This window comes from Sander lucioperca, chromosome 4, assembly GCF_008315115.2.
Source record: "Sander lucioperca isolate FBNREF2018 chromosome 4, SLUC_FBN_1.2, whole genome shotgun sequence".
Lineage (NCBI taxonomy): Eukaryota > Metazoa > Chordata > Actinopteri > Perciformes > Percidae > Sander > Sander lucioperca.
The window spans coordinates 12,233,281-12,258,282 of NC_050176.1; the positions used below are offsets into that span (position 1 = coordinate 12,233,281).

General features: G+C 40.1%; 4 protein-coding genes across 6 annotated transcripts in view; 3 read left to right on the forward strand and 1 right to left on the reverse strand.

Moving 5' to 3' along the window:
- Positions 1-347: 347 nt before the first annotated feature.
- avpi1 (arginine vasopressin induced 1) lies at positions 348-3,498 on the forward strand. Its single transcript, XM_036000799.1, has 3 exons — positions 348-559; positions 1,238-1,687; positions 2,872-3,498. Exons 2-3 carry the CDS (start codon positions 1,317-1,319, stop codon positions 3,071-3,073), a joined length of 573 nt encoding a protein of 190 aa, XP_035856692.1. The 5' UTR covers positions 348-559; positions 1,238-1,316; the 3' UTR covers positions 3,074-3,498.
- Positions 3,499-5,011: 1,513 nt separating this feature from the next.
- On the reverse strand, positions 5,012-10,972 carry pi4k2a (phosphatidylinositol 4-kinase type 2 alpha). Of its 2 annotated transcripts, none has more exons than XM_031289426.2 (9): positions 10,456-10,972; positions 8,295-8,495; positions 8,048-8,203; positions 7,482-7,635; positions 7,229-7,290; positions 7,023-7,122; positions 6,593-6,726; positions 6,344-6,403; positions 5,012-6,169 (listed from the first exon to the last, which is right to left on the reverse strand). In XM_031289426.2, the coding sequence occupies exons 1-9, from the start codon at positions 10,792-10,794 to the stop codon at positions 6,008-6,010; spliced, it is 1,368 nt and encodes a 455-aa protein (XP_031145286.1). In that variant the 5' UTR covers positions 10,795-10,972; the 3' UTR covers positions 5,012-6,007. The 2 variants fall into 2 exon arrangements, with proteins under 2 accessions (XP_031145286.1, XP_031145287.1); XM_031289427.2 differs by having other exon boundaries at positions 8,072-8,203; positions 10,456-10,971.
- A 2,220-nt stretch (positions 10,973-13,192) lies between these two features.
- pgam1b (phosphoglycerate mutase 1b) lies at positions 13,193-16,521 on the forward strand. Its single transcript, XM_031289419.2, has 4 exons — positions 13,193-13,578; positions 14,769-15,043; positions 15,165-15,345; positions 15,905-16,521. The coding sequence occupies exons 1-4, from the start codon at positions 13,440-13,442 to the stop codon at positions 16,072-16,074; spliced, it is 765 nt and encodes a 254-aa protein (XP_031145279.1). The 5' UTR covers positions 13,193-13,439; the 3' UTR covers positions 16,075-16,521.
- A 3,169-nt stretch (positions 16,522-19,690) lies between these two features.
- exosc1 (exosome component 1) overlaps positions 19,691-25,002 on the forward strand; it is a 6,461-nt gene continuing 1,149 nt past the window's right edge. The window contains exons 1-8 of one of the 2 annotated variants that reach the window (XM_031289467.2): positions 19,691-19,812; positions 22,658-22,773; positions 23,029-23,103; positions 23,223-23,311; positions 23,404-23,437; positions 23,536-23,586; positions 24,160-24,244; positions 24,980-25,002. The exon at positions 24,980-25,002 is cut by the window's right edge and continues 1,149 nt beyond it. In XM_031289467.2, the coding sequence (XP_031145327.1) occupies positions 19,785-19,812; positions 22,658-22,773; positions 23,029-23,103; positions 23,223-23,311; positions 23,404-23,437; positions 23,536-23,586; positions 24,160-24,244; positions 24,980-25,002 (501 nt within the window). In that variant the 5' untranslated portion in view covers positions 19,691-19,784. Of the gene's footprint in view, positions 19,813-20,245; positions 20,271-22,657; positions 22,774-23,028; positions 23,104-23,222; positions 23,312-23,403; positions 23,438-23,535; positions 23,587-24,159; positions 24,245-24,979 lie in introns of those variants that run through there. The other variant, XM_036000800.1, reaches the window with a different exon arrangement.

Consider the following 25,002-nt stretch of genomic DNA (forward strand, 5'->3'; position numbering starts at 1 on the left):
GTAATTATTTTGGAGATACATTCTGTTTACTTTGACTTTTACACCTGCGTGCGGGTGGTGATGGCGCAGTGGATGTGACACATTCCTTTGGTGTGGGAGACCAGGGTTCGATTCCCACTGCGAGACATCAACCAATGTTGAGCAAGACACTTAACCCCCAGTTGCTCCAGAGGTGTGCGACCTCTGACATATATAGCAATTGTAAGTCGCTTTGGATAAAATGACGTGTAATGTAAGTGAAACCAGATGAGTTATAGCAGGAGCTTTCGCTCCTCTCTCTTGGATTTGCTCTTGCTGGTTCCTGTTTGTTTTTCTTTTCTCTTTCTTTTCAAACAGGCTCTTGCCTTTAGGTGTGCAACTCGGCACTGACGTCATTAATGGATTACTCTTTGATTATTCCCTTTGGCCCCGCTGCTCTGCGCGCCACTGACGCACTGGTTGGAAGTGGGTCGGCTTGGCATTACTGTGTAGTGTGAAGGTTGTAGTTTGGATGCTGGTTGAATGAGCAGACTGTCTGTGCATGGTTACAGTTTGTCTCATTCAAACTACAGACCGGAAGGTAAGCACTCACATTATACTACATTCTACCAGTGTTTAAAATCATTTTGAGTTTTTTTCTTTAGTGTAAATTATTTGTAGCCTGATGTGAACATATTTTCTTGCTATAGTAGACAGCCTTAAACAAAATCAGCCACCATATGGAAGCAAGTTAATGTATGTTTTGTGAAAGAGGGGCAGATTATATAAGATGAATCTTCTTTCTGCTCCTTTTCATTCAGGACTTGAATTTTGGTGTTTGCATTACGTTTTCTGTCTGTTTAATGGATGAAATAAACAAATATAAATAAATAAAAAAGTTAATGGGAAATTACATGAGTAAGAGTTGGTGCTATTGGCTATTTTAATATGAAATAATTAAACATGGGTTTCTATATCTATTATGATATTAGATTACATTTATTTGGGTTTCGGACTGTTTGTCTGAATGTCAACTTGGGAGTTAAAAAATTGTGATGGACATTTTACACTACTTGTATGACATTTTATGGCGATTAATCGAGAAAATAGCTGACAGCTTAATCGAAAGAATAATGAGATAAGACTTCTTCAGACAGGGAAGGTAACTATAGTTTGTTTTGGCAGACATCTGTCTGCTGGCTGAAGGCTTGAGCTTTGCTTTGTGGTTGTGATCTCATTAGTTTAACCAGTTTGGTCTCTCTTCTTTCTCCCCCTTCAGCTTTCCTTCCTGCTTGTCACCTGCCCCAAAATTGTTCTCCTGTCCTTATATCACCACCTGGAAGCTCCACCTTCGCAATATGGCAGAGGCCCTAACATCCACCTCCTCTGAGGATGGCCTGCCTCTGCAGTGGAAACTTTCCAATCAACGAAGCAGGAAATCTGGATGCTCCAACATCTTTACAGGGCTCAACCTGCACCAGCTACACAGGCTGTTTAGAACAGCAGGAGACAGAGACGCTGAACATCGGGCTAAGCTGGTGTGGCGAGGGATGGATGCAGATATAGAGGGGGCACAGGAGGCGAAGGAGGAGGAAGGGGAGGACAGCAAGGAAGAGGCAGGGCTGGCCCAGGCCTTGGTGGGGCTCCGAGTCCAAGCGAGAAACAAAGCTGGTATCAGAGCGGAGGGACACAGAGACCACAAGTGGCTCAGAGCATCAGGTTATCTCAGGTAAGTGACGGTGTCAAAAGGCAGGAGGCCAGCAAAAAGTAAAGAAAGCATGTAAAAAGTGTTATATAGATGAGGAGTTAAAAAGTTTAAAAAAGAGTGAAGCATTCTTTTTATCGTATTTGCAGAAAAGTACTCCTATCCCTATTTATGAATGATCTTTCATTTTACATAAACAATCAGTTGAACTTGTAAGTGTTCAAGGGCTTGTCAAACTGGATTCCAGACGCTGCGTCTTGAAATGCAGTGTGTAAATTGTCATGTGCCTAACAAACTCAGCATGACCTCACAAGACTGTGTCCTCCTCTATCTGCATACCATCACACACACACACACACAAACTGTTGCTTTGCTTTCGACATTCCTCACTGAGACGAAATTAGATTTGTTGAAGGAGCAATGAAGTGCCACAGAATGGGAAAATGGTGGTATGAGTTTATAGGGCGGTGTCGTAATAACAAAATGGTGTTCTGCAACAATTCGTTAGCCAATCTAAAATATCTCAACAACTATTGGAAGCCTTCACATATGATGCAGACATTTCTGTTTCCCTCAATAAGAAATAACATTTGTCCAGTACAAATACTTGCAAAACTAATAACATTCCCATTCGTCTCAATTTTACTTTGTGGTAAGTGCTAATTAGCAAATGTTAGCATGCTAACACTCTAGACTAATTGTGAACATGGTGAACAGTATACCTTCTCAACATCAGCATTTTAACATATGTAAATGTGAGCATGTCATCATGCTGATGATAGCTTAGCTCAGAGCACCACTGTGCCTGAGTACATCCTCACAGCCACTAGCATGGTTGCAGACTTCTTCTCTTCTTAGTCTTCTCGCATAATGCTGCGAGTTAAAGCTGTGTTTGAATATACAGTGTTTTGTCAAACATACTCAAGTGTCTAAAGTGACATTGATAGGCATGCTACATACATCTTTATTTCAGTTGCTGAATGGCTTTTACTCTTTTCCTGAGGAAAAAAAAGGACAATTGCGACTTTTTCATCCTGCCATCCTAGAGTAGCAATTCATGTTCAGGTCAAAGGTTTATCGTTTACACAACCTGAATTCATGCATTAACAAATCAACCGCATTTTATGTAGTCCAATGTGCTCAGTATAATATGTACAGTAGGTATGTAATAGTAACAGCCAAACCAGAGTTACATCTCTGTCTTCCAGGATTGAGGAGCCATTATCCGGCTACCCTGTCGAGGATGAGGAGGCTGACATAGCGCCCAGTTCGGGAGAATTTCTGTCGGCGACTGAGGAAGACACCTCAGAGAACCAAAACCCCTTTAAACCCTCCTCGTGGAGGTTGGGTGTGGCAAGACATGAGGGTGCCAGTCACTCTGAACGCTACCTTCACCGCATCATCCACTAACAACGACTGAATGGACTAAACTTGGAACAACACACAGTGGTGGAAGCTGAAATCATGGATTGGATTCAGGATCAGGATTGATTCAGCATGAAAGGGCATACTGTATTATTACTGTCAGCACCTTCTGCTAATATGTACTCTACATGTTAGACTCCAGCATAAAGAAATACCAGTGAACTTTGGTAAACCTGGGGATTAGTCCAACTATTATATACATTTCAAATGTGTATCTGTTCCAATGCACACATGATTGGCTGGGCAGTTGGTGTTTCAATTGCCAGATAACTCAACTCAGTGATATACTATCACTGTCATCGTGGCAGGATATTGAACACTGGATCAAGATCACTTTAACAGCATTTGTAGCAGAGAATGTTTTGTGTTTTTGTGACTTAATACTAAAATAAACGTCTAAATGAAGATGCCATCAATCACTTTTTTTTTTTTTAAAGTGCATCAACAGATTTTTTTTCAAAACATATTAACTTTTAAGTTGATCTGGCGTCGGGAGTTATGTTTCTGACCACTTGGCGAATGTAAGTCCAATATTCACTCTCCTTTCATCTCCATGTTTGGTCTCCACCAACTCCTAAGGGAAATGTCTGTCTCTTTAGCTGCTAAATGCTCCACTATGTTCACCAGCTAGTCGCTAACTGTGTCGGTCTGTATGGAATGCCGTTTTATTCAATATTAAATAAATTAATAAATACATAAATACATGAATAACTAAATATGCCTTTTAAATACATCATGAAATAAATTAAATAAATGTAAATATTCATATAAAAATTAATCAATTAGTTAAATAAATATATTAAAAGGTTTTATTTTTAATTATTTCATGGTACTTTTATTTCATAAGTCGACGTTTATTTATTTCCCTCTCTATTTATTTCCAGTTCTTATATGCAAATCAGGGGGCGTGGCTATCTCTCACATTCAGAACAGAGCTGTGCTCTGTACCCAGCACACAGTCACCTATTCAGGGGTGGACTAGTTACCCCAGAATAGGTGACTGGGTTGGGTATAGAGCACTGTGAACTGCCGGTCGTGTTGCTCCGTCAGGTCACCGCTAGTTTGTGGTTCAGTTACCCCAGAATAGGTGACTGTGTGCTGGGTACAGAGCACAGCTCTGTTCTGAATGTGAGATATAGCCACTCCCCCTGATTTGCATATAAGAACTGGAAATAAATAGAGAGGGAAATCAATAAATGTGGCATTAGGAAAATAAAAGTCCACGGAAATAAATAAACGTGGATTTATGAAATAAAACTACCATGAAATAATTAAAAATAAAACCTTTTAATATATTTAACTAATTGATTAATTTTGATATGGATATTTACATTTATTTAATTATTTATGTATTTCAAAGGTATATTTATTTATTTATTCATGTATTTATTAATGTATTCATTATTTATTCATTTATTTCATATTGAATAAAACGGCATTCCATAGGTCTGCTGGTTGGTGCTAAGCAGGTAGTGTACAGTGGAGTTTTTTTTGCTGAAAACTAAACCATGCTGAGGAGAACGGCTAAACTACACCAACACATTAACTTTGCGGGCCATAAAACCAAAACAATGAGCTAAAAGAGGCTGAAACACTCCATAGAGCTGAAGGGAACTAGACTGTGGGTTCATCACTACAAGTGACTTTTTTCACACTGCACACAGTCATTTGATCCATTGATATAAAACTGTTAATTATAGCAGCTTTAAAGACCTGATTTAATGGACCATTAGGATATTATTGTTGGACTCTTAACATTTCTAAAATGACCTACAGTGGTACTTTTACCTAGTGTACATCAACAGAATACAGCAATGCACTGGCTGAATGTTCATAGACTGTATATTAAATAATATACAGTCTATGTGAATGTTTCATACGTGTGTTGTCTGACTGTAAACTTTTCTCATTCACAAACACACATTTGTATTAATGGAGTACGTTTTAATTATAATCTATCATTAAATATTACATACAAATTATACAGTGCATTGTCACAATACAATTCATGTCAGTTCAGTACAGAAGGACGTTACTTCGTTGTTTACTTACACTTTATCTTCTTCACCAATCATTTAACTTATCAGTGGAAGAAGAAAAGACTAGGGGAGCCAGACATACTTATCTCAGCTCAACAAACAGTGTATGTCTTTCACCAAAAGTGCCTCTGCTTATTAACATCACCCCAGATGACTTTCAGATCCTAATCTAAACAGTAAGGAGGCGCAATGAGTAAGTGTGAATCCAGTTCACATGGCTTGTGTTCTCTGTGTAAACACTAATGAGAGCCCATTTCCTAAATCTTCAAGACTTAACCACAATGAACACTTCTCTTATTTGTTTAAAAAATAAAATGCTGATCTTCACGAGTGGCACCACTGCTTTAACCAGGCCAGGGCTTTTTTACTGCGTGGGAGGGAATATGCAGGTGAATATTAAAAAAGGCAGAGAGGTATAAAGAAGAAAAAACATGGAATGCAACACCTCCCATCCAAAAACAAAGCATGAGAGGCTTTTGACCGGTGTGCATGTGTGTGGGCAAACATTACATGCACCCAGAAGTCCAAAAGAAAAGTCTGACACCGCACTGAAAATCTCTCTCTCGCAGGAAGGTACAGAATTTTCGTCATTTAGGCATTCGTTCTTCAATGACATCTATGCAAGGCACAGAGGCAAACATGAAAGATATATTGTGAAATTCTTTCTCTTTTGGCCTCATCTCTCCACCCACTTACTCACTCTCTGTAACCAAAACATCAATAAGGAGAGGAGGAGAGGATGATAATTATTTCCATTTTCAGGACAAAAACCTGCGCTCTCAGATTCTGCCCCATCTTCCATCTGCACATCTACAATCCTCGCACCTTTCCTGGCTCCGACTTCCTGCTGTCCCTCCTCTTCATCCTCACTGCATCGCTCCTACCACCAGGTGAAGAAGGGTCTTCTGCTCTGGAAACTCTGTGTGTAGGACTCACTGTTGGCTCTCTGAGGTGCTCTGGCTGTCTCGACAATTACTGGGGGCATCTGGACCAACTGGAGGGGTGTTTTACCGTCCTTCAGGGCTTGGCACAGGTTCAGGATCTTGGGATAAAAAAAAAAAATAATTTAAAAAAAGGAGAAAGAAAAAGTATGTTTAAAACAAGAACACTTAGGTGAATTTATGCTTTAAATCAAAAAGATTCATGTTAGTAGGAACAGTTAGTTGCATGTCACACTGCTGAAAAATATGTTTTGAGAAGAGAGGGGAAAACTCACCTGCCCCCTCATTACAGCTACTTGTTTGTGAAACTGTCCTCTGTCGAAACCAGGGTCTTTCTGTGAGACACAGTAGACAATATGTTATCCATAATGTTTACAGCCAAAGAACTGAGTCATCCTCTTCTCCATCTTCCATTTTACCCGTTTCAATTTCCGCATTCCGTTTTCACATTCCATTCGCTTACATAAATACCACTTCATTCTAAATAAAAATGTTGCTGAATCTGAGTCCTCCCCCCCCAATACCTTAAATAATTCATACAAATCCTCTTCCAGGTCTTTGATAAAATTTGGGTCGGAGAGTTTGGGCAGGACCAGCTCTCTGATTTCCTGGGAGAAAGGAACTTTGGCCTGGGAAAGCCACGCCCAGTAGAATGGGTCTGTTGATTGGAAAATGAAACTGAGTCTTAATGATTATGTACACTGCTTGTAAACAGCTGGAGAGTTAATGATACAGTGACGAAATAGCTTTAAAGAGACTTTGGATGCAATCGAGATGGGACCAAAACAAGAGCAATAAAATAGATAAATATAGGTAATAAAGAAATATGAGATAATTTCACTGGCAGACTGTTGAAAAGAGAGTTTTTTTTTTTTTTTTTTTTAAAGCATGAATTGCATCCTGCCGAGGGGTGAGCAGTGATTGGTTAAAGACAATGTCAATGTAGGTGCTTACAGGCTCTCCAGGAGTCCGGGTGTTTGAGGGGGAAGGCGAGGCCGTTGTCTATAGCTGCCAGCTTGATGATGGGATCCTTTACTACCACCCAGTCTGTGTCCTACAGAGATAAATATATAGGTATAAAATAAACACATATTCAGCCATTGGGGTCAGCATTTCAGAAAATGGCCGTCAAGACTCTAACTGTGTCTGCGTTTCCTCACCCTATTCCCAACAGTGTCCATGGGACAGTCATACTTCAGCAACCAGTTGTCATTTCCCCTGTCTTAGAATACCAAAAAATAAAGAAGACTCAAATTCAAACAAAGCAAATAACCAGAGAAAAGCTGCCATGGAGGAATTCAAGACTGTTGTTGACTGTATGACAAGATCTTAATAACAATATCTATTCTATAAAACATATTTCATTATAATGATGAGCCAGCCCTGACAGTGCTGAGCAGAGTGACTACATGCCTGTGTTCCTGATGATGTAATCGAGGACTACGAGCCGCTCAAACTGCAGCTGGAGCTGACGGTTGGTGTTTTCAGGCAGAGGCTCCGCTTCAAACCTCCGCAGCCAGAAATCTGCATCCTTGTATCCATCAACGAAGAGCTGAAAGGAGCCAACCTGGTGGAATAGCAACATATTTCAGCAGCGCACATGAATTATGTAGATGTTTGGGTCATTTTGTTTGACATTGTAATGCCATTGTACTTAAAGGCATACTATGCAACTTTTAGACAACTTGTAGGGGGACCGAAGTGGTCCCACCTACAGGTTGACTCATTGGAACTACAGCTCGCGAGCTGCAGTTCCAATGAGACAACCTGTAGGGGGACCGAAGCTGGAAACGTTGCATAGTATGCCTTTAATGTACTGAACTGAGTTTAAGGAAAAATCCCCCCCTTAAACTCCACACAACATGACTTGGTCTTTTTGTTGCTTGGTGAATGGCAATATACTTTTTTTTAATTGAAAGCCCCGGATCACTGGATGAATTTGATCAATAATACACACATCAATCACTGAAAGCAATCACCTGTGTAATACAACAATTCATCACCTTGGGTGGCAGTCCAATCCTGTGGAAGCGCTGGCCCACTTTAGGTACCTTCTCCAGGGCTAGCCTCTTTCCTCGAGACTTCACCCTGTCTATGGCACTGTAGTTGAATGTTTCACTAGCCAGGTACACCACCTGGAGTGCAAAAGATTGATTGAGAGAGGCAGTATTTGCCAAATGGTTTGTGGCTTATGTAATGGGGAGGCAGCACTGTGTGTGATCATACCTTGGTCCTGGGAACGATGTTGAGCTCCAGTTTCTGGTCGACCAGGCTGGCCCCGGCCTCTGAGAGATAACCCTGGTTCAGGACCAAACAGTCGCGGCCAAAACAGCAGGGACAACACAGCTTCTGGAGCCACTTAGTCCACTTGGGGTTCAGCTGGCCATAGGGCTCTTCATTCTTAGGTTTGAACACGCCGATGATTTTCTGTGGAGGGAAGCAGAGTAGGGAAAATGAGAAGGAAAATCATGAAAACAAGCAGCATCCAAAGGGAGTTAAGAAAGGAAAGTTTAGGAATAGAAAAGAAAGGAAGGTTAGGTTGTGTATGAGACAATTAAATATTTAAATTTAAGGACAATATCCTCCTTGTAAACTTGAAGCACGCAGAGAGACCATGGAGAGGTGGATTGTGCTGCAGGAATGGTTTAAAATTACACTTTTGATACAGTGTACAATGTGTTACTATTTATATATTTTTTTAAATCCACTGTTGCTGAAATGAATTGAAGCTTTCCACAGCCACCGTGCTCTGTAAAAAGTGGAACTTCGAACTTTCTTTAAAGCCTATAGGGGAGGGTCTAAAATCATCTGGCCAAAGGACTACAGTTGAAAATTAGCCAGCTGGCTAACACTGGCGCTTTTACAGAAATGTTGATTAATGTGTGTTGTCCTTTATAAATAAAGAAAAAAAAAAAAGGAGTGTTTGATAAGCAAAAGTTAGATTTTGGGTGTAACTTTAAAGTTGTATTTAAAAATTCCATATTGTGTAACGTTTGTATGACACACACATACACACTTAACTTGGTCATCGAAGAGAATATAGCCTCATAGAGAGCTAGCACATGACTATTTAGCACAATGGTGATTAACTATAGAAACTGAGGAGGGGGGGGACAAGGGAACCAGGTCACTGGATGAAAAGCTCATGCAGCCTAGAATACTTTTTTTCCCTCGGTTTTATAAGTCTTAAGTGAGTGGAGAAAGTGGCACATAGTGCCGATCAAAGTTTACAGTCATTAATCTGGCAGGATAGGATCAAAGTTAACCGTCATTAATCTGGCATGATAAAAGTCAGGAGACATTGATTCCCTGTTTTGTCTTGAATGTGTAGCAATTTGTAAAACACTTAGTCAAATAGAAAAAGGAAATAGAGTGATAATAAGTGCTGCAACAAATCAGGCATTTGTGCTTGCTCAGCATCTTCTGTTTGATTAGACACTTGAGACTTCTTTGCCCAGTTTTTGCAATACAGGGAAAAGCAAGACTTAGGATGATCTTTTCTTAAATTATTATTTTTTTTTAAACTTTGTTGATTGTATTTCATTACTTTGAGGATTTACACTGTCAGTGTAAAATAAAGTTATATTCCATGAGGTCCTTATAAATCCCTCATGAGCAAACTTAAAGTTGAGCAAATAAAAAAGCTAATAGTATTTCAGTCCATTATACTGTTATATGACACCACATTTAAGTTCTTTTCAAAGCAGTTTTAATTTAATTTTGCTATATTTATGCCTAAAAATAAACACATTGGTATCATTTGTGAAAAATCCTCTGTCCTGCTTTTTTGTCTTATCCAGTGCCAAGGTTAAAGTCGAGGGTGACAAATCGAAGAAGAAATGCACTAAGAATGTCCATGCATTGATTCCCTGTTTTGTCTTGAATGTGTAGCAATTTGTAAAACACTTAGTCAAATAGAAAAAGGAAATAGGGTGATAATAAGTGCTGCAACAAATCAGGCATTTGTGCTCATTTAGCATCTTCTGTTTGATTAGACACTTAAGACTTCTTTGCCCATTTTTTGCAATACAGGGAAAAGCAAGACTTAGGATTTTTTTTTTTTTTTTTAAACTTTGTTGATTGTATTTTATTACTTTGAGTATTTACACTGTCAGTGTAAAATAAAGTTACATTCTATTGTTATTAGTGTAAACTGTAGGTTAATGTTGTGTTGGCATGCATTACAGCCTATTTGCCAAGTCATCACAGGCTAGTTGGAAGTGGGCCTTTCGTAGAAGCGACCAACACTTTTATCAAAACATCTTGCAGGCTTCGCAACATACACACACAACACGTCAGATGCCAAAGATCATTCATAAGACAGCTAAAGGCAACGTTAGCATGACAACAACTGTTGGTAATATAAGTTAGACGCGTCTCTTCTTACCCCCTGTGAGTCTTTGACAAAATAGCTTCCACTGGATCCTTGGTAGATCCTCTCCGGGTAGATCCCCTCCTCTATGGCTCGCTCGGCCTTTCGGATGATCTCTCTGAACTCGGGATCCTCCGGGAACTCGTTCCTGTGCGGCTCCCGCGGCGAGCTCCCACGGTCCCGTTCCAGGAGCGGCTGTCTCTCCCGGCTGCGCCCCGGACTCCCTGCCGGGATACGCACCACCGAGCCCGGTGTGCTTCCAAACGCGCCCCGGGGGCTGGTGGGCTCTGTGGGATAGTAGCTGAAATCACCGGAGTCCCGAAGGGGAGAGACGAGCGGACTCGTCTCATCCATGATTTTGGAGGTGGACGAGGAGTTATTTTAACTGCTGTAGAAAGACAAGAAAAAGAAAAGAGAACTAAATAGAAGAATGAAAGTAAGTAGGACGGTTGTTTTGTTGGCTAGTACTGACGCTGGCTAACAAGGAACAGAAAAAGAAAAGTCAGGTGACTGTCAGCTTCCGGGAAGAGGCGGGACTTGTAGAGTGTTTTGATTTTTAACCAATCAGCGTTCAATCTAATATTTAGCGTTGATTGGACACGACCATTTCGCCCAAGGAAGACACGTGAGAGCATGGTAACCCAATCAACTAACTCCTTAAAAATTAAAAAAAAAGGCTTTGGTGAAAATGTACTATCATGGGACTGAGGAATAATCATTTTACTTGCAGTTGTCAGACTGGAAAATCTCGAGAGATTCTGCTGGCCTAATGGAATATACACAGCATTCAACTCCAAAGTTTGTTACGCCCTACATTGAAAATTTCTCAAATTCATTTGACAAAATGTCATCAATAAATGTTAATATTAACGGATAATAAAGTGATTAATTATCTTTACCCATCAAGATTCCATGGACCAATAAGCTGGAAATGGTGTAGCCTACCTGACTTTTTTTGCTGTAACTTTTTTTTTAGTTGTTTTTTTAAACCAACATATTAAAATAACTATTCTTTTAACTTTATCTTTGACACTGGTCATTCCTCAATTAATTCTTTTAATTTGCATTGAAGGATGTTCAAAACTACAATGTCTACTTTCAAAATTGAATGAGTAATACAGTCAGTGTCTGTAGCTGGGGAAGTCCAAGTCACAAATCCATGAGGTCCTTATAAATCCCTCATGAGCAAACTTAAAGTTGAACAAATAAAAAGCTAATAGTCTTTCAGTCAATTATACTGTTATATGACACCACATTTAAGTTCTTTTCAAAGCAGTTTTAAATTGTATTTTGCTATAGACTATTTATGCCTAAAAATAAACATATTGGTATTATTTGTAAAAATCCTCCTTTTTGTGTTATCCAGGGCCAAGGTTAAAGTCTACATTTAAGCCGCTTTCCGACCAAGTAGTTACAGGAACGTAATTATAGGAAAAGTCCACTCTCCCCCAAAACCGTTTTCCCAATTGCATTCACACTGGCCAAGTGGCCATAGGGACTCACTGGTAGGAGGCGTAGGCTACGAGAGTGATGCAAGCACGGCAACAGTCTTTATAGCATTAAAATCAGAAAACAAATAGGCTACACCAAAAAAAGTATGAACTAAATACTAAATCTAATGTATATAGCATAGGCCTATTTGTTATAATTTAAACAAGTCTCCCGAAGAGAAATCTCTCTCTCTCCCCCGCCTCTGCCTGCTGCGCTGTGGACGTGTGTGTGTGTGTGTGTGTGTGTGTGTGTGTGTGTGTGTGTGTGTGTGTGTGTGTGAGACTGTGTGTGTGTGTGTGTGTGTGTGTGTGTGTGTGTGAGAGAGACGGCCGGCGAGCCGCAGGACACGCTTGTGGAGTTTAACTCCGTAAAGACAGTTAACCACAGGTTCCTGTTAATCTTATGATGGACATGTGTTGTGATATTTAAACAAACTAACTGTCAACGGCGAAATAAAAGCCTCTTATTTACGAGGCCGGTCTGAGAGACCTCCAGCTTACAGGCGCCTGCTGGCTGTCGCCTCCCTTCATGGAGTTTCTCAACTCCAAAAACTTTTAAGCAAATTGTCAATTCGGCATCAATTTTCGCAAGACTGCCTATATTCAAAATCTAAACAGTTAATTTCTCGCCTAAACGTTGTCAGAAGTGTCTGTAGGCTACTGGAAACCCGACCCTCGTTCACCATAGGTTCATATGCTGAAAAGGGAAAAGAGAAAAGACCCTGCCCTGAAGTAGCCTAGGAGCTGAAAGAGTTAGGCCTACAGGAACTGCGACCAGAGGAACTTAAAAATCCCCAAATTGGTCCAGTCGGAACATGAAAAAAAAAGGGTTCTAGGACTTTTATGTTCTAGGAACTGCAAAAATCCCTCAGGTCGGAAAGCGGCTTTAGTGTCTATGCAGCCACATTTGTCTGAAAGACAGGAGCAAAATGAGGCCATCTTAAATAGATGTAAAAAAGTAAACCTATACAAAGGTGTTGTTGTTTTGATAGTTGGATGTTTGTTTAATGTCTTGTGACTGATTGGTATCTGAAGATTTGCATTCTAGTAGGCCCTATTAGTAGTAGTAGTAGTAGCCTAGTAGTTTTCCACTTACTACGGTAAGCATCATTCATGATATACTGTAGCCTATGTTTGTGTAAAAAGGCTGATTTTCCAAATGACTCACTAAGGCCAGCCTGCAGTGCTGGGCGTGTGGACGTGCTGCTGTGCGCATCCTCCTGCCTCCCTCCTCCTCCGGCGCACACAGCTCGCCTTTTGATTGGTGGAAACCAGCAGGAAGAGCGCTTGTGTCGTGAGATCCGTCAAATTCGGACAGACCAGCCAACTCGTACTGCTACGACAGATTATCCCTCCACACTACCAAAAATACTGCGCCCGCTTCTTAGTAGCCGTCTTTGGGGTTGCGGCCAAATCAAGACAAATCTGCGGACGTTGCTGCCGCACTTTAAGAAGAGTCACTTACCCCCCATTTCCCGGAAATACAGCGCAGAGGACATCGGTGTGAGGATGGCTGCATACAAACTGGTCCTGATCCGCCATGGAGAGAGCTGCTGGAACCAGGAAAACCGCTTCTGCGGCTGGTTCGACGCGGACCTGAGTGAGACCGGGGAGCATGAGGCAAAGAGAGGTGGACAGGCCTTAAAAGGTAGGCCTACCAGATAATGTCACAGGGCCCAATCAGACTGTCTCTCTGTCATTGGATTAAGCCGTTGCAAGCCATTGCTTATGCAACTCTGCCGGATGGGGAAACAGGTAGCCGGCGGCCCACTGCGACACAAGAAGAGCCAGCAGCAGGGGAGAGAGTAGGCCTAGTGACTAAATTACTATGTTTATTAGGCTGGATGCTTGCGGTCTTTGAAACTGTAACGGGCTAGAGAGGCTACACGTTTCTAGGAGAATGTAGATGCTGAAAATGGTTTGATCAGACTTGTGTCAGTCTGGCACAGATCAGTTTCTGCTGGACCCGTTTTCCCCGGAGCCCATGATGGTTCCACACATCAGTCAAGACAGTCTGGCAGTCCCTAGTGTTATATGCTCCTTATTTTAGGATCTCCTCACCTCAGCCATTTGCAGTAAAGAGAAATATAGATAATAATTCTGATTTTTCTTTTTGATAAATTACAGTTTGTGAAGTAAGCTTAACAGCAGAGATAGTTTGGGAAAGTCATTAGGCCATGTACTGACAGATATGACTGATATGATGATTTTACTGGAATGTAGGAACATTTTGAAATGTACAGCTCCAACACACATACTAATTTGGATGTAATGTCTTGAACAAATAGTGAACAAGCCTGCAAATTCTGCCACAATTTGACTGTTAGGAGAGAACTCTAAATGTTGTCATCTGATAACATTCATTCGATCTGTCATTCAAATCTAAGGAATAATGAAGTGCAAGGCCAGACTGTGGAGCAAAGATGCCTTTGTTATCAGTATAGATTACTGCTATTTACTGAGTGAGATTTTGCCATTCACTGTGCTGGAATTTGCAGGGTTACGGTAAAGGCCAGGATAGTTTTATTTGACATATTTCTTTTTGTGTGGCACACACGCCGGTTGGTTTTCTATGACCCAAAAATTCTCTGCAGGCACATCCTGCAGAGCCTACAGCCTGCCAGTGTCCCATGGGATAGCACTGCCCCTGACTAAGCAAAAGCAAATGTTTTGGGAGAGAAGCAATAAACAATGCATAATTCCTCTAACAAAAACAAATTGTATTTGTATGTTGCCTTGCACTTTTATAAGTATATATAAACCTCTCTCTTTGTCTCAAATGCCAACGAATATTCACATTTACCATCTTTTTCATGTCCTGTCTCTGATTCACCTCAGATGCTGGCTATGAATTCGATATTTGCTACACCTCAGTCCTAAAGAGGGCCATCCGCACCCTGTGGTTTGTTCTGGACAGCATCGACCAGATGTGGCTGCCCGTCCACCGGACCTGGCGCCTGAATGAGCGCCACTACGGGGGCCTGACTGGGCTGAACAAGGCTGAAACAGCAGCTAAACACGGAGAGGCCCAGGTCAAGATCTGGAGGCGCTCTTTTGACATTCCTCCCCCATCCATGGATGAAGGGCATGACTTCTATCAGAGCATCAGCAAGGTGACACCACAGGAACACATTGTCTCCTTCTCTTTTACAAATGAAGACGTCTTTATTACATCAGTGAAAGGCCACACCGCTAAAACACAATTGACAACGTTAACTCCCTCTTTTGTTGTAGGACCGGCGTTATGCCGACCTGACAGAGGACCAGCTTCCCAGCTGTGAGAGTCTCAAGGACACCATTGCCAGGGCTCTGCCCTTCTGGAACGAAGAGATCGTTCCACAGATCAAAGAGGGAAAGAGGGTGCTGATTGCTGCCCATGGCAACAGTCTCCGGGGCATCGTCAAGCATCTTGAGGGTAAGAGACAGAGCGGAGACTTTTGAGTTGCTGCCCAGTGCCAAAAGTGTTTATCCCCTGTTACATTCTGGAAAGTTTCCCTTAATATTGTTAAAAAAAAAACGGAAATAATAATAATAATAATTAAACAATTCATTATTTTACTATTTTACAAAATCATTGATTACAGATGCTGAATTTATTGAATGAAATTTTACAAAACTAAACTGTGACAGGCTAAATTTTTTATTGCTGTCTATGGGATTCATAGGTGATTTATCTCAGAGTATCTCTAGTTGTTGTGTACACACTATTACATTACACCAATTAAAAAATATATATATATATGTATATTTTGTCAAATTTTCTAATTCTACTAATGCTTTAACTGAGAGTTACATATCCGCCTAAGTGTTGAAAAGGCTAAAATAAATGTTTGTGTACTTTGTGGGAAAAACAACAGTTTTTTATTTTCAATCTCAGGAGCACTTTCACACTTTAAAATGAATTTCTCAGTCTGAGCAGATGTATGAAAGGCATATCCATCCAAATGGATTCTAAGCTCTGCATGTTTTCCCAGGTATGTCAGAGGAGGCCATCATGGAGCTGAACCTGCCCACAGGTATCCCCATTGTGTATGAGCTGGACAAGAACCTGAAGCCTTTAGGACCCATGCAGTTTCTGGGAGATGAGGAGACCGTTAAGAAGGCAATGGAAGCTGTGGCTGCTCAGGGCAAAGCCAAAAAATAGACTCCCCACCCCCGTAAATGAGCTAGAGTATATATTGCTGTTCAGTTATCAAGTTAATAGAAGGTAAATTACTGTCACTGTCATCACAGACTTGCGTACACAAACACACAACGTGCACCTTATTTTTATTGATTTGATTGGTCTTTACTTTGTGACATGTCGAAACATATGCCATTATAACACAATGGATATCAGCTGTAATATGGTTTAAGCACTGACCAAAATGCAAAATTTGGGACCAGCGGATAGGACCTAATATAGACTTACTCTGCAGTCATCCCATGTATTCCTTCCCATTTCCGACCCATGTAGGAATGCTAAGTGGGAGCAGTGTAACCTACAAATAAACACTGGCTGTTGTTAAAAGGGCAAGTTGATATGCACTGCTGATTTTTGTTTGCTGTGGCATTGTGAGAAAAATAATAAATGTTGTCAGCCATTATGTGATGAAATCTGGTATCATTGTCTGACGTCGTCTTCCAGCATTAATGTCCACTCTGTCCTTATGAATCATATGGTTATGGAGATATTGGTTTGGTGTAGTCCCTCATTTATAATAGTAAATATTTTAGTTTTAAAGAGAGACTATACTACATACTGTACATAACACATGACATGTATTCTTAGGTTATTTGTTTTTAGGCCCTAGAGAACACAAAAGCCTTTTTACACTTTGGATATTTAAAGCTTTAATGTGTAACTTTTTAATATTAACGCACGTCTGCTACATTCAAGCCATTGCCAAATGAGTTGCTACAAAGCTAATTAGGACTATCAGCTCAAACAAAACTGTATTTCTCAGTATGGCTATGTTCAGAAACTAGTGTCGTCCAGCGACTTTCGCACACAGAAACTCAAGTGAAGAGAATGACCTCTTCTGAAGAGTCCATGTTTTTTTAATCCTCTGTGTCCTCCTTGGCTACTAGCAACTCTGTGGAGGAGGGATGAGGGGGTGCACGATCACAGAAGGCTTGCATCATCTGGATGCGCCGACAGTGTTGTTGTCATTACTTAGAATTCCTCATGGGGGCGACAGAAACTACGCACTATAGCACGCATATAGCCCTCTAATGTGATGCTGCCCCCTAAATAAGTTTTATTCCTGCACACAGTGTCAGTGCATTTCCATATACACTGACAGCTACAAATAAAAGAAAGATGAAAGAAAGATTTAAATGCTAAATAACATCACTAGCTAATCAAATCAGAAAGTAAGATTGCAAAGCATAATTAAAAACAATATCTCACTAGATTATTAAAATGACTTAGTACATACTGACAAATACCATAATCCCAAACCCATCCCAAATAAAATAGCTTTTACTCATTTAATAATTGTCAATAATAACACAATATGTTTTATATGTGGTGGTTGTTGTTGTAGAAGAAGACAATTGTACATATTAAACCTATTAAATTCATTTATGTAGATCAGAAGTGGATGCACTGGATTGACATGGATGTATTAGACCCATGGATGTAGATTAGACCTGGATGCGGAGCTCTGTTCATTCTCTATGAGAGTTGCTCTGTGGCGCATCCGCATTGCATTGCTGTTTGAGTGTGACTAACAACTAGAAGGTTTGAGGTTAAAAGAGGTATTCGGCAGGGTTGCCCCTGTTCGCCATTATTATTTATTTTAGTGGCAGAACTGTTGGCAATACACATAAAAAACAGCCCGGATATAGAGCCTTTAAATCATGTGCTAGGTAATCGCCTATTTATTTCTCAGCTGGCAGATGATTCTACCTTATTCCTCAAGAAGTCTGAACAGATCCCTCTGGTGATTAAGAGAATAGAGAGATTCTCCAAAGCATCAGCTTTATGTTTAAATCTTAAGAAATGTGAACTAATGGCTATACATTACCACCCGCTTGTAGATTTGTATAATATTCCTGTTAAGAATGAAGTGAAATATTTAGGGGTAGTAATAACAAAAGATAGGAAAATTAGAGAAGAACTAAATATTGAGGTCGGTATAAAGAAAAGCAAAGCTATACTTAATTCTTGGTTACAGAGGGATCTGTCTATTTTTGGTCGAGTTTTAATTACTAAAATTGAATCACTATCTAGAGTTATGTACCCTGCATTCTCTCTTGCCATCCCTGATAATCTAATTAAATGAATGAATCAAACTAATTTCAAATTTATTTGGAAAAACAGACATCATTATCTGAGAAAAGGTGATGCAGTGAAAACCTTAGAAGAAGGGGGTGTAAATGTGATCGACTATGAAGCAATGAACGGAGTGATAAAACTGAGGTGGCTACAAAAATGTATTCAAGATAGTGATGATTTCTGGTATTACATTCCTTCTAAGATTTTTGACAAATGTGGTGGGATAGACTTTCTTTTAAGATGCCAAAACTTTACCAAACTACCTGTCAAGCTGTCTAGATTCCATGAGCAGGTCCTCTTATACTGGAAAATGATTTATAAACACAACTTTACTCCACATAGTTCCCCAATATGGAATAATCGGTGCATCCTTTACAAAGGGAAATCGTTATGTTATGGTGACTGGGTTGAGAGAGGTGTCTGGTCTATTCGTTTAATGGATTTAAGTGGGACTTTTTTGGAGTATGATGAATTCATTAGTAAATTTTATGTGAGGTGTACCCAGAAGCAATATTCAGTAGTCATTAAAGCAATTCCACAGGCAATGGTGAATTTGGTTAAAGGCATGTTGCAGTATGACGCAGTAGTACCACGCATGCCTTCTCTGTTTATAGAGGAACAGGATTTTAAGGTGGCAAAATGCACAAACAAATTTATAAGGGGTGCCCTTACATCTGTATTATTTCCTTTACCGTTGAAAAGAAAGAACTTACTTCAAGTCTATCCTGAAGAGATTGTAAGGAGAATAAGAACCAGATACCTCACTCTTCCTGTTTCACAGAAAGCAAAAGAAACTCATTTTAAAGTGTTGAATGATATATATCCATTTAATTGGTTTCTTAAACAAAGATTTAACATTGAGGAGAATAATTGTACTTTTTGTGATTCAGATATAGAAACTATAGAACATTTATTTTTTGAGTGTAATGTAACCACACCTTTTTGGGATTTGATCAGAAATTGGATTTCTGAAAAGGATTCAGAAGCACCGTCTTTGAGTTATGGGGACATTAAATTGGGAGTGTTAATGGAGGACAAAAAAAGGGACCAGATGTATAACACCTTGATTATTTTAGCTAAACAGTTTATCCACAAATGCAGATTTTTGAAGGTGAAACCCTTATTTTGTGTGTTCATGAATGAGTTACGTATTTATAAGAAATCTTTGAAATGTATAAAAACTAAACAAGCAGGGAATGTGCTACAGATCATACAAGTATTGGTTGTGGACTAGACCTCTATTTATTTATTTATTTATTTACTTTTCTGTCTTTTCTTTTTTTCTTTATAATTCAGTTGTTTCTTTGTTATAGTTGGATACCTAGTCTGTGTTTGGTACTCCATGTATTAATTGTCAAACGAAATCTGTAATGGCCTGATTTTGTTAAATAAAGATTTTGGAAAAAAAAAAAAAAACATGTGGTGACCATGTCTATGGTGGTGACTCACAGTCATATTGATGGTGTGACTCAACAAACATGGCGGACCGAACCGTCCTTCTTTCCTTCCGCTCAGCGTGCAATCGGCCAATCCGATTCGACTCGAGCCCTTCGTCACAGCCAATCGGCTGAGGATCTGCTCTTCTCGAAAACATGTCGCCCATGAAGCTGTGTGTTCCAGGTGAGTCCCGTAAATTTGCAATTACTGTCACTGAAGATGTAGTTAAATCAAACTTTAGACCGTTTTGTCGTTCTGTGCTAATGTTGGCTTTTGTGGATGTCGCCATGTCGTGGATGTTACTATAAATTATAGTTACTCTGCAGTCCGACGGTGTAAAACACTTAACTATTTCCAGCTGCCATGCGTAGTGTGGGCTTGGGCTTCTAGCACAGTTAACGTTACATTGCGCTTCTTCTAAATGTATGGCTAGCTGTGATATGTGAGTGTAATAGGCCTTTCAGACCAAACGCAATTTGCTAGGTTCAGCGCACAAGTTACAGCGCGCTGTGCTCAAAGTTTAGCGCTTTGCTCGACGCAGTGAAATGCCGTCGTGACGCGGCGCAAGCCATTGGAAATAATGGGTGTCAGAACGCAGCGGTGTCGTTGAGTTGAGCGCTATTATATCAAAATGTTTTATGGTAAATAACTTAACGTTAGTGTACTCGTACAGGGCTGTGAGCTCTTGACTTTTACTTCCCACGGCACGTTTCATCTCCTGCCCTGCCCACTGCCTCAGGCAGGATAGCAGCATTCCTCTCTCACTTGTTTTGACTCACCCATGTGAGATCCTCTGTTGTAGGTGGCAGTAGCGAATGTCAACAACAATCTTTTAAGCCGCGAGCAATTGTGTAAGGTCTGATATTGACTTTCGATGTGTTAAAGTTGCATAGAAACACCAGTTCTTTAAAGTAGTAACCTGGGGTGCTGCTGTCAGTTGTCTTAGGCAGGATTAGTATTTCATGTCATGGTAATACTAAGGTTAAATAGTTCAAAGGGACCAGATAAGTAATTCTAGAGCAGGGGTGGCGAACCTGTGGCTCTTGAGCCGTATGCGGCTCTTTGCCTGCTCCTGTGAGGCTCTTACTGTGTGGCTGGGGGCTGTCTAATTGGTTGATTTTTTAGATTTTTGTTTTTAACTTTTTTGAAACATACAGTATTTGAGGTAAGTAAAAAAAAAAAAAAATAGCCAATGCTAAAAAGTATGGAAGTAGCCTACTAGTTTCCCCTGCTTTCTATCAATATTCCTCAGTATTTGTCTTTTGGTGTAGTTTGCTAACATGCTCGTAGACATGTAAATGAACTGTTTGCGTGCTAGCTAAGTCAACGGTCAACACCTTTTATATTGTAATGTGAAAGCTCAGGCTGCGTTAGCTTCAGCTAAACCACAGCAGCAACTTGCACTGCCCCATTAAAATAAAACTTCAACCCTCGGATATAACGGTAATCACGTAGCGACCTTTTGAAATACTTAGTGTTACTGTGCAGGTAATATCCGAGGAGCATCTCGCATGATTGTGAGTTCTACTGAACCAGACTGAGAGACTATTTAAAGGCTCAGGAACCCTTTGCAGGTGTTTTGGATTAATTAGCTGATTAGAGTGGGACACTTGAGCCTAAAATATTGAATCTTTTCACAATATTCAAATTTTCTGAGGGTTTTCATAAACTGTAAGCCATAGTCATCAAAATGATAACAAATACAGGCTTGAGATATCTCGCTTTGCATGTAATAAGTCTATATAATTAGTTTAACCTTTTAAGTTGAATTACTGAAATAAATGAACTTTTGCACAATATTAAAGTTTCACCTGTATGCTTCTGGTTCACCTGTTAAGTGTTAAAGCAAAATAGCCCCTTTGTACATTTGGTTGTGACTGAATTCTTGCTGTTAATATGAAAGTCCATAACGAAACAACACACCATTCTACTTTTGAGGGCTAAATTAAATGAAATATGGCTCGTTTTCCATTTAAACACATTATCATCAATATTAACAAGGTTTAAAATGACCCATTTTTCAAATTGTAAACATGTAACTACATGAAAACCTCACTGTTGCATGAAATGTCGTTTGTGTTTAGCCTACATCATCAGTTTCTATCTAATGTGAATCAAGAGGCTCTATCAGCTTCGCTACCAGGCTCTTTTTTTTTTTTTTTTTGGTCTTCAAAAACCTTTATTATTCAAGTACAGATCCATAAAAACATTGAAAACATTGGGGCGCATTAAATTTACATTAAAGAGGTTGTAAGGCATTGTAAATGTTCAGAGTCCGGATGGCTTTCTTATTTGTCAGTCCTTTTTTAAAGTTTTAAAATATAATTTCATGTCATTTTTAAATTGGTGACTAGCCTATTTGGTTTTCTTTCAGATCATTTACATTTATAGATATAAAATTTTCAAATAAAATTAAAAGATTCAAAATAAAAAACATGGCATTTATCCAAATAATTTTCTTCATAGTAAAAAAATTCTACCAGGCTGTCTTGGTCCATTCGAGCGTATGGGGAATGACGTAAGCAAAAAAAAACCTTCCTCGTTAACCCTTTCACTGCTGAATCCGATTGTTTGAAAGCCCCTTTAGTGACAAATGAGTGAGAGAGTTGCTTCGAGTGGCCACAATTGCCACAAAACACAATTGTGGATAACAAAGACTGTCAGGTTTCCCACTGAGTCAATCTAAGTTAGAAAAAAAACTATGAAAACTGCTATGTATTATGACTGCCATTAGATCTGGAAGACACTGTTGCTGTTGTAGTGTGGACGTGCATGTGTTGTGTGGCTTTTTGCTATGGTGCGTTTTTTTTTTTTTGTGGCTCTTTATACTTAACTGGTTGGCCACCCCTGTTCTAGAGCAAGAATTGTTCTGGACGAGTTTCTCCTCTGGTCTTTTACTTCAACAGCTAATATTTTATCTTAAAGTGTAAAATTTTATTCCGTTTTTAGCAGAGATGATCACCTCCACTACAAAAATACTGTACAACTTTTCTCCAACAGTACTGTCTGCGTTTTCCCCTTCTTCCAGGTGACAAGCTATGCAGTGTAGAAGACTGTATTCCCGGCACAGGAGTATATCTTCGGCACGGCTACATTTATTCTTCCCTAGCAGGCTACGTGCTCAAGAAAAACGAGGGAGAGGAGGTGAGGGGTGTGTGTAGGAGAGGTGGAGAAAGCTGCACAAGCAATTAGGCGTGTGGGAGTGCCGGAGTAAAGGGATTGCGCAACATTGGTGTGCATGTGACTTAACAGAAATGTTTGTTCTGTGTGTGTGAGATGAAATATGCACCGTAATTAGTGACCCACAGTTTTTCACATGTTTTGAACTTGAATCATAAAAACTAAATGGTTTTGTGTGACCTGTGTGTGCATTGAAACGTGAGATTTTTGTCTTTCTAGTTACCAGTGATCTCAGTGGTGAGGGAAACAGAAACGCAACTACTACCCGATGTAGGAGCAATAGTCACCTGTAAGGTATGCAATGGAATCCAATACTATTTTTTCTGTATTTCGATGATCTGATAGTGATCCTGCACAGTTTAGATTCAGACCGTTTGGTTTGTCTCGAGCCTCAGTGTTCTTTGTTTGGACAGGTGACCAGTATCAACCCCAGGTTCGCCAAGGTCCACATCCTTTATGTAGGCTCAACACCACTGAAGGACCGCTTCAGAGGAACAATCAGGTAACCGGGGAAACTGTCTCCAATAGTGAAACATTGTGTCATACTTCCCTGTGTCATTCACAAAACTGAGCCCACTCTCTCTGACCCTACAGAAAAGAAGATGTGCGTGCAACAGAGAAAGACAAGGTGTGTTTGAATCCATATATTCAATCAGATCATCATATGTTTACTCATAAATCTAAGATGGCATGCCTAGCGTAAAGCTTTTGCTTTTATTGTTACAGGTGGAAATATACAAAAGCTTCAGACCTGGCGACATCGTCTTGGCGAAAGTGGTATCCTTCCCCTGCCCGTGGGTCTAAAACAAATAAATGGTGAAAGATGAAATTATTCAGCACATGCTTTGCTTGCCTTTTTTTACCTGAACCCAGAATGATTCGGGTATAGTAAAGAAAATCACCTCCAAACAACAAAGTCATGGGCTGCATCTCATAACCCTTAACTTGTCTCCTTGAGTCCTCCAGGGAAGGCTGCTCTCGTGTATCCTCTCCTATAGCTCCTTGATGATCCCTCCTCGGAGTCGAGGAGCTATCAAATAAGGGTTATAAGGTGCTGCCCCTGTCTGCACAGTGAACATGATTTAACTCCTATAATGCTATGTCCAAAACGGTCCTTGATCTAAGGAAGACACATCTTGCGCTAGAAGAGATATCAAATAAGGGTTATGAGATGCAGCCATGTTCCCTGTCGTGATCTCTGGGAGCGTGACAGATGCACATTTTCACTTGTTACTTTTACAGTGCCTTTGGATATTCCCTATGAGTGAATTCAAACAACAGTTGCCACTTCAATAGCGTGGATGTATGCTGTTTACATCTGTGTCTATAACCCTTGACCTGTGATGTCAGATTTCCCTTGGTGACGTGCAGTCTAACTACCTGTTGACAACAGCAGAGAACGAACTGGGGGTGGTGGTGGCACACAGTGAAGCAGGTAACTCTCAATGCTCAATTACACAGTTTATTTTTGTATATAAAACTTTGAAACACGGGAGGGTTCCAGCACAGCGCTGCACAGATTGATAGTATCCTGTTTAAACACAAGGTGGCGCAAGAGCTACTGCCCAGATAACTGCAGACGGGTATTGTCACTTTGGACAGTACACAGCCATTTGCATAGTGAGCCATATTTATCAAGAATTTGTTGTAGTGTTGTTGCCATTAGGCAGAATTTTAGAAGAGTGCCAATTTAGTCATCTCGGAACCAGTAACACAGCATTTCTTGTGTAGCATTGTGAGGGAGACATGATGCAGTTATAGCGCTTTCAATTGAATTATCTGAGAGCAATAAAAGTGACAACACTCAAAAATTATTATTAAAATGTATTTAGAAATTCTGCACAATGAGCACCAAATGAATCTCATCTTGACCTTGTACACTGAGGAAATGTTTCTCTGTACCTGACCAGACTGCACCAGACAGGAAGAAAATAAAACCTCAGACTAAGAAGTGTGATGTCCTAGCCACACTGACATAGTTTGACCGCTGACTGCAGTCTGATCTCTATTCTGCTATCAAACAGCTTGTATTTGCGTTAATAATTTTCAGGTGGCACACTCCAGAACGGCCTAAAATGCCCCAAAAAATAATCCTTAGAAGAAAAAAAAAGTGTGATGATACAGTATGTTGACTTTTTGTCTCATGTTATCACCTTTTCTTTTGTGTAAGGTGTCCAGATGGTTCCCATCAGC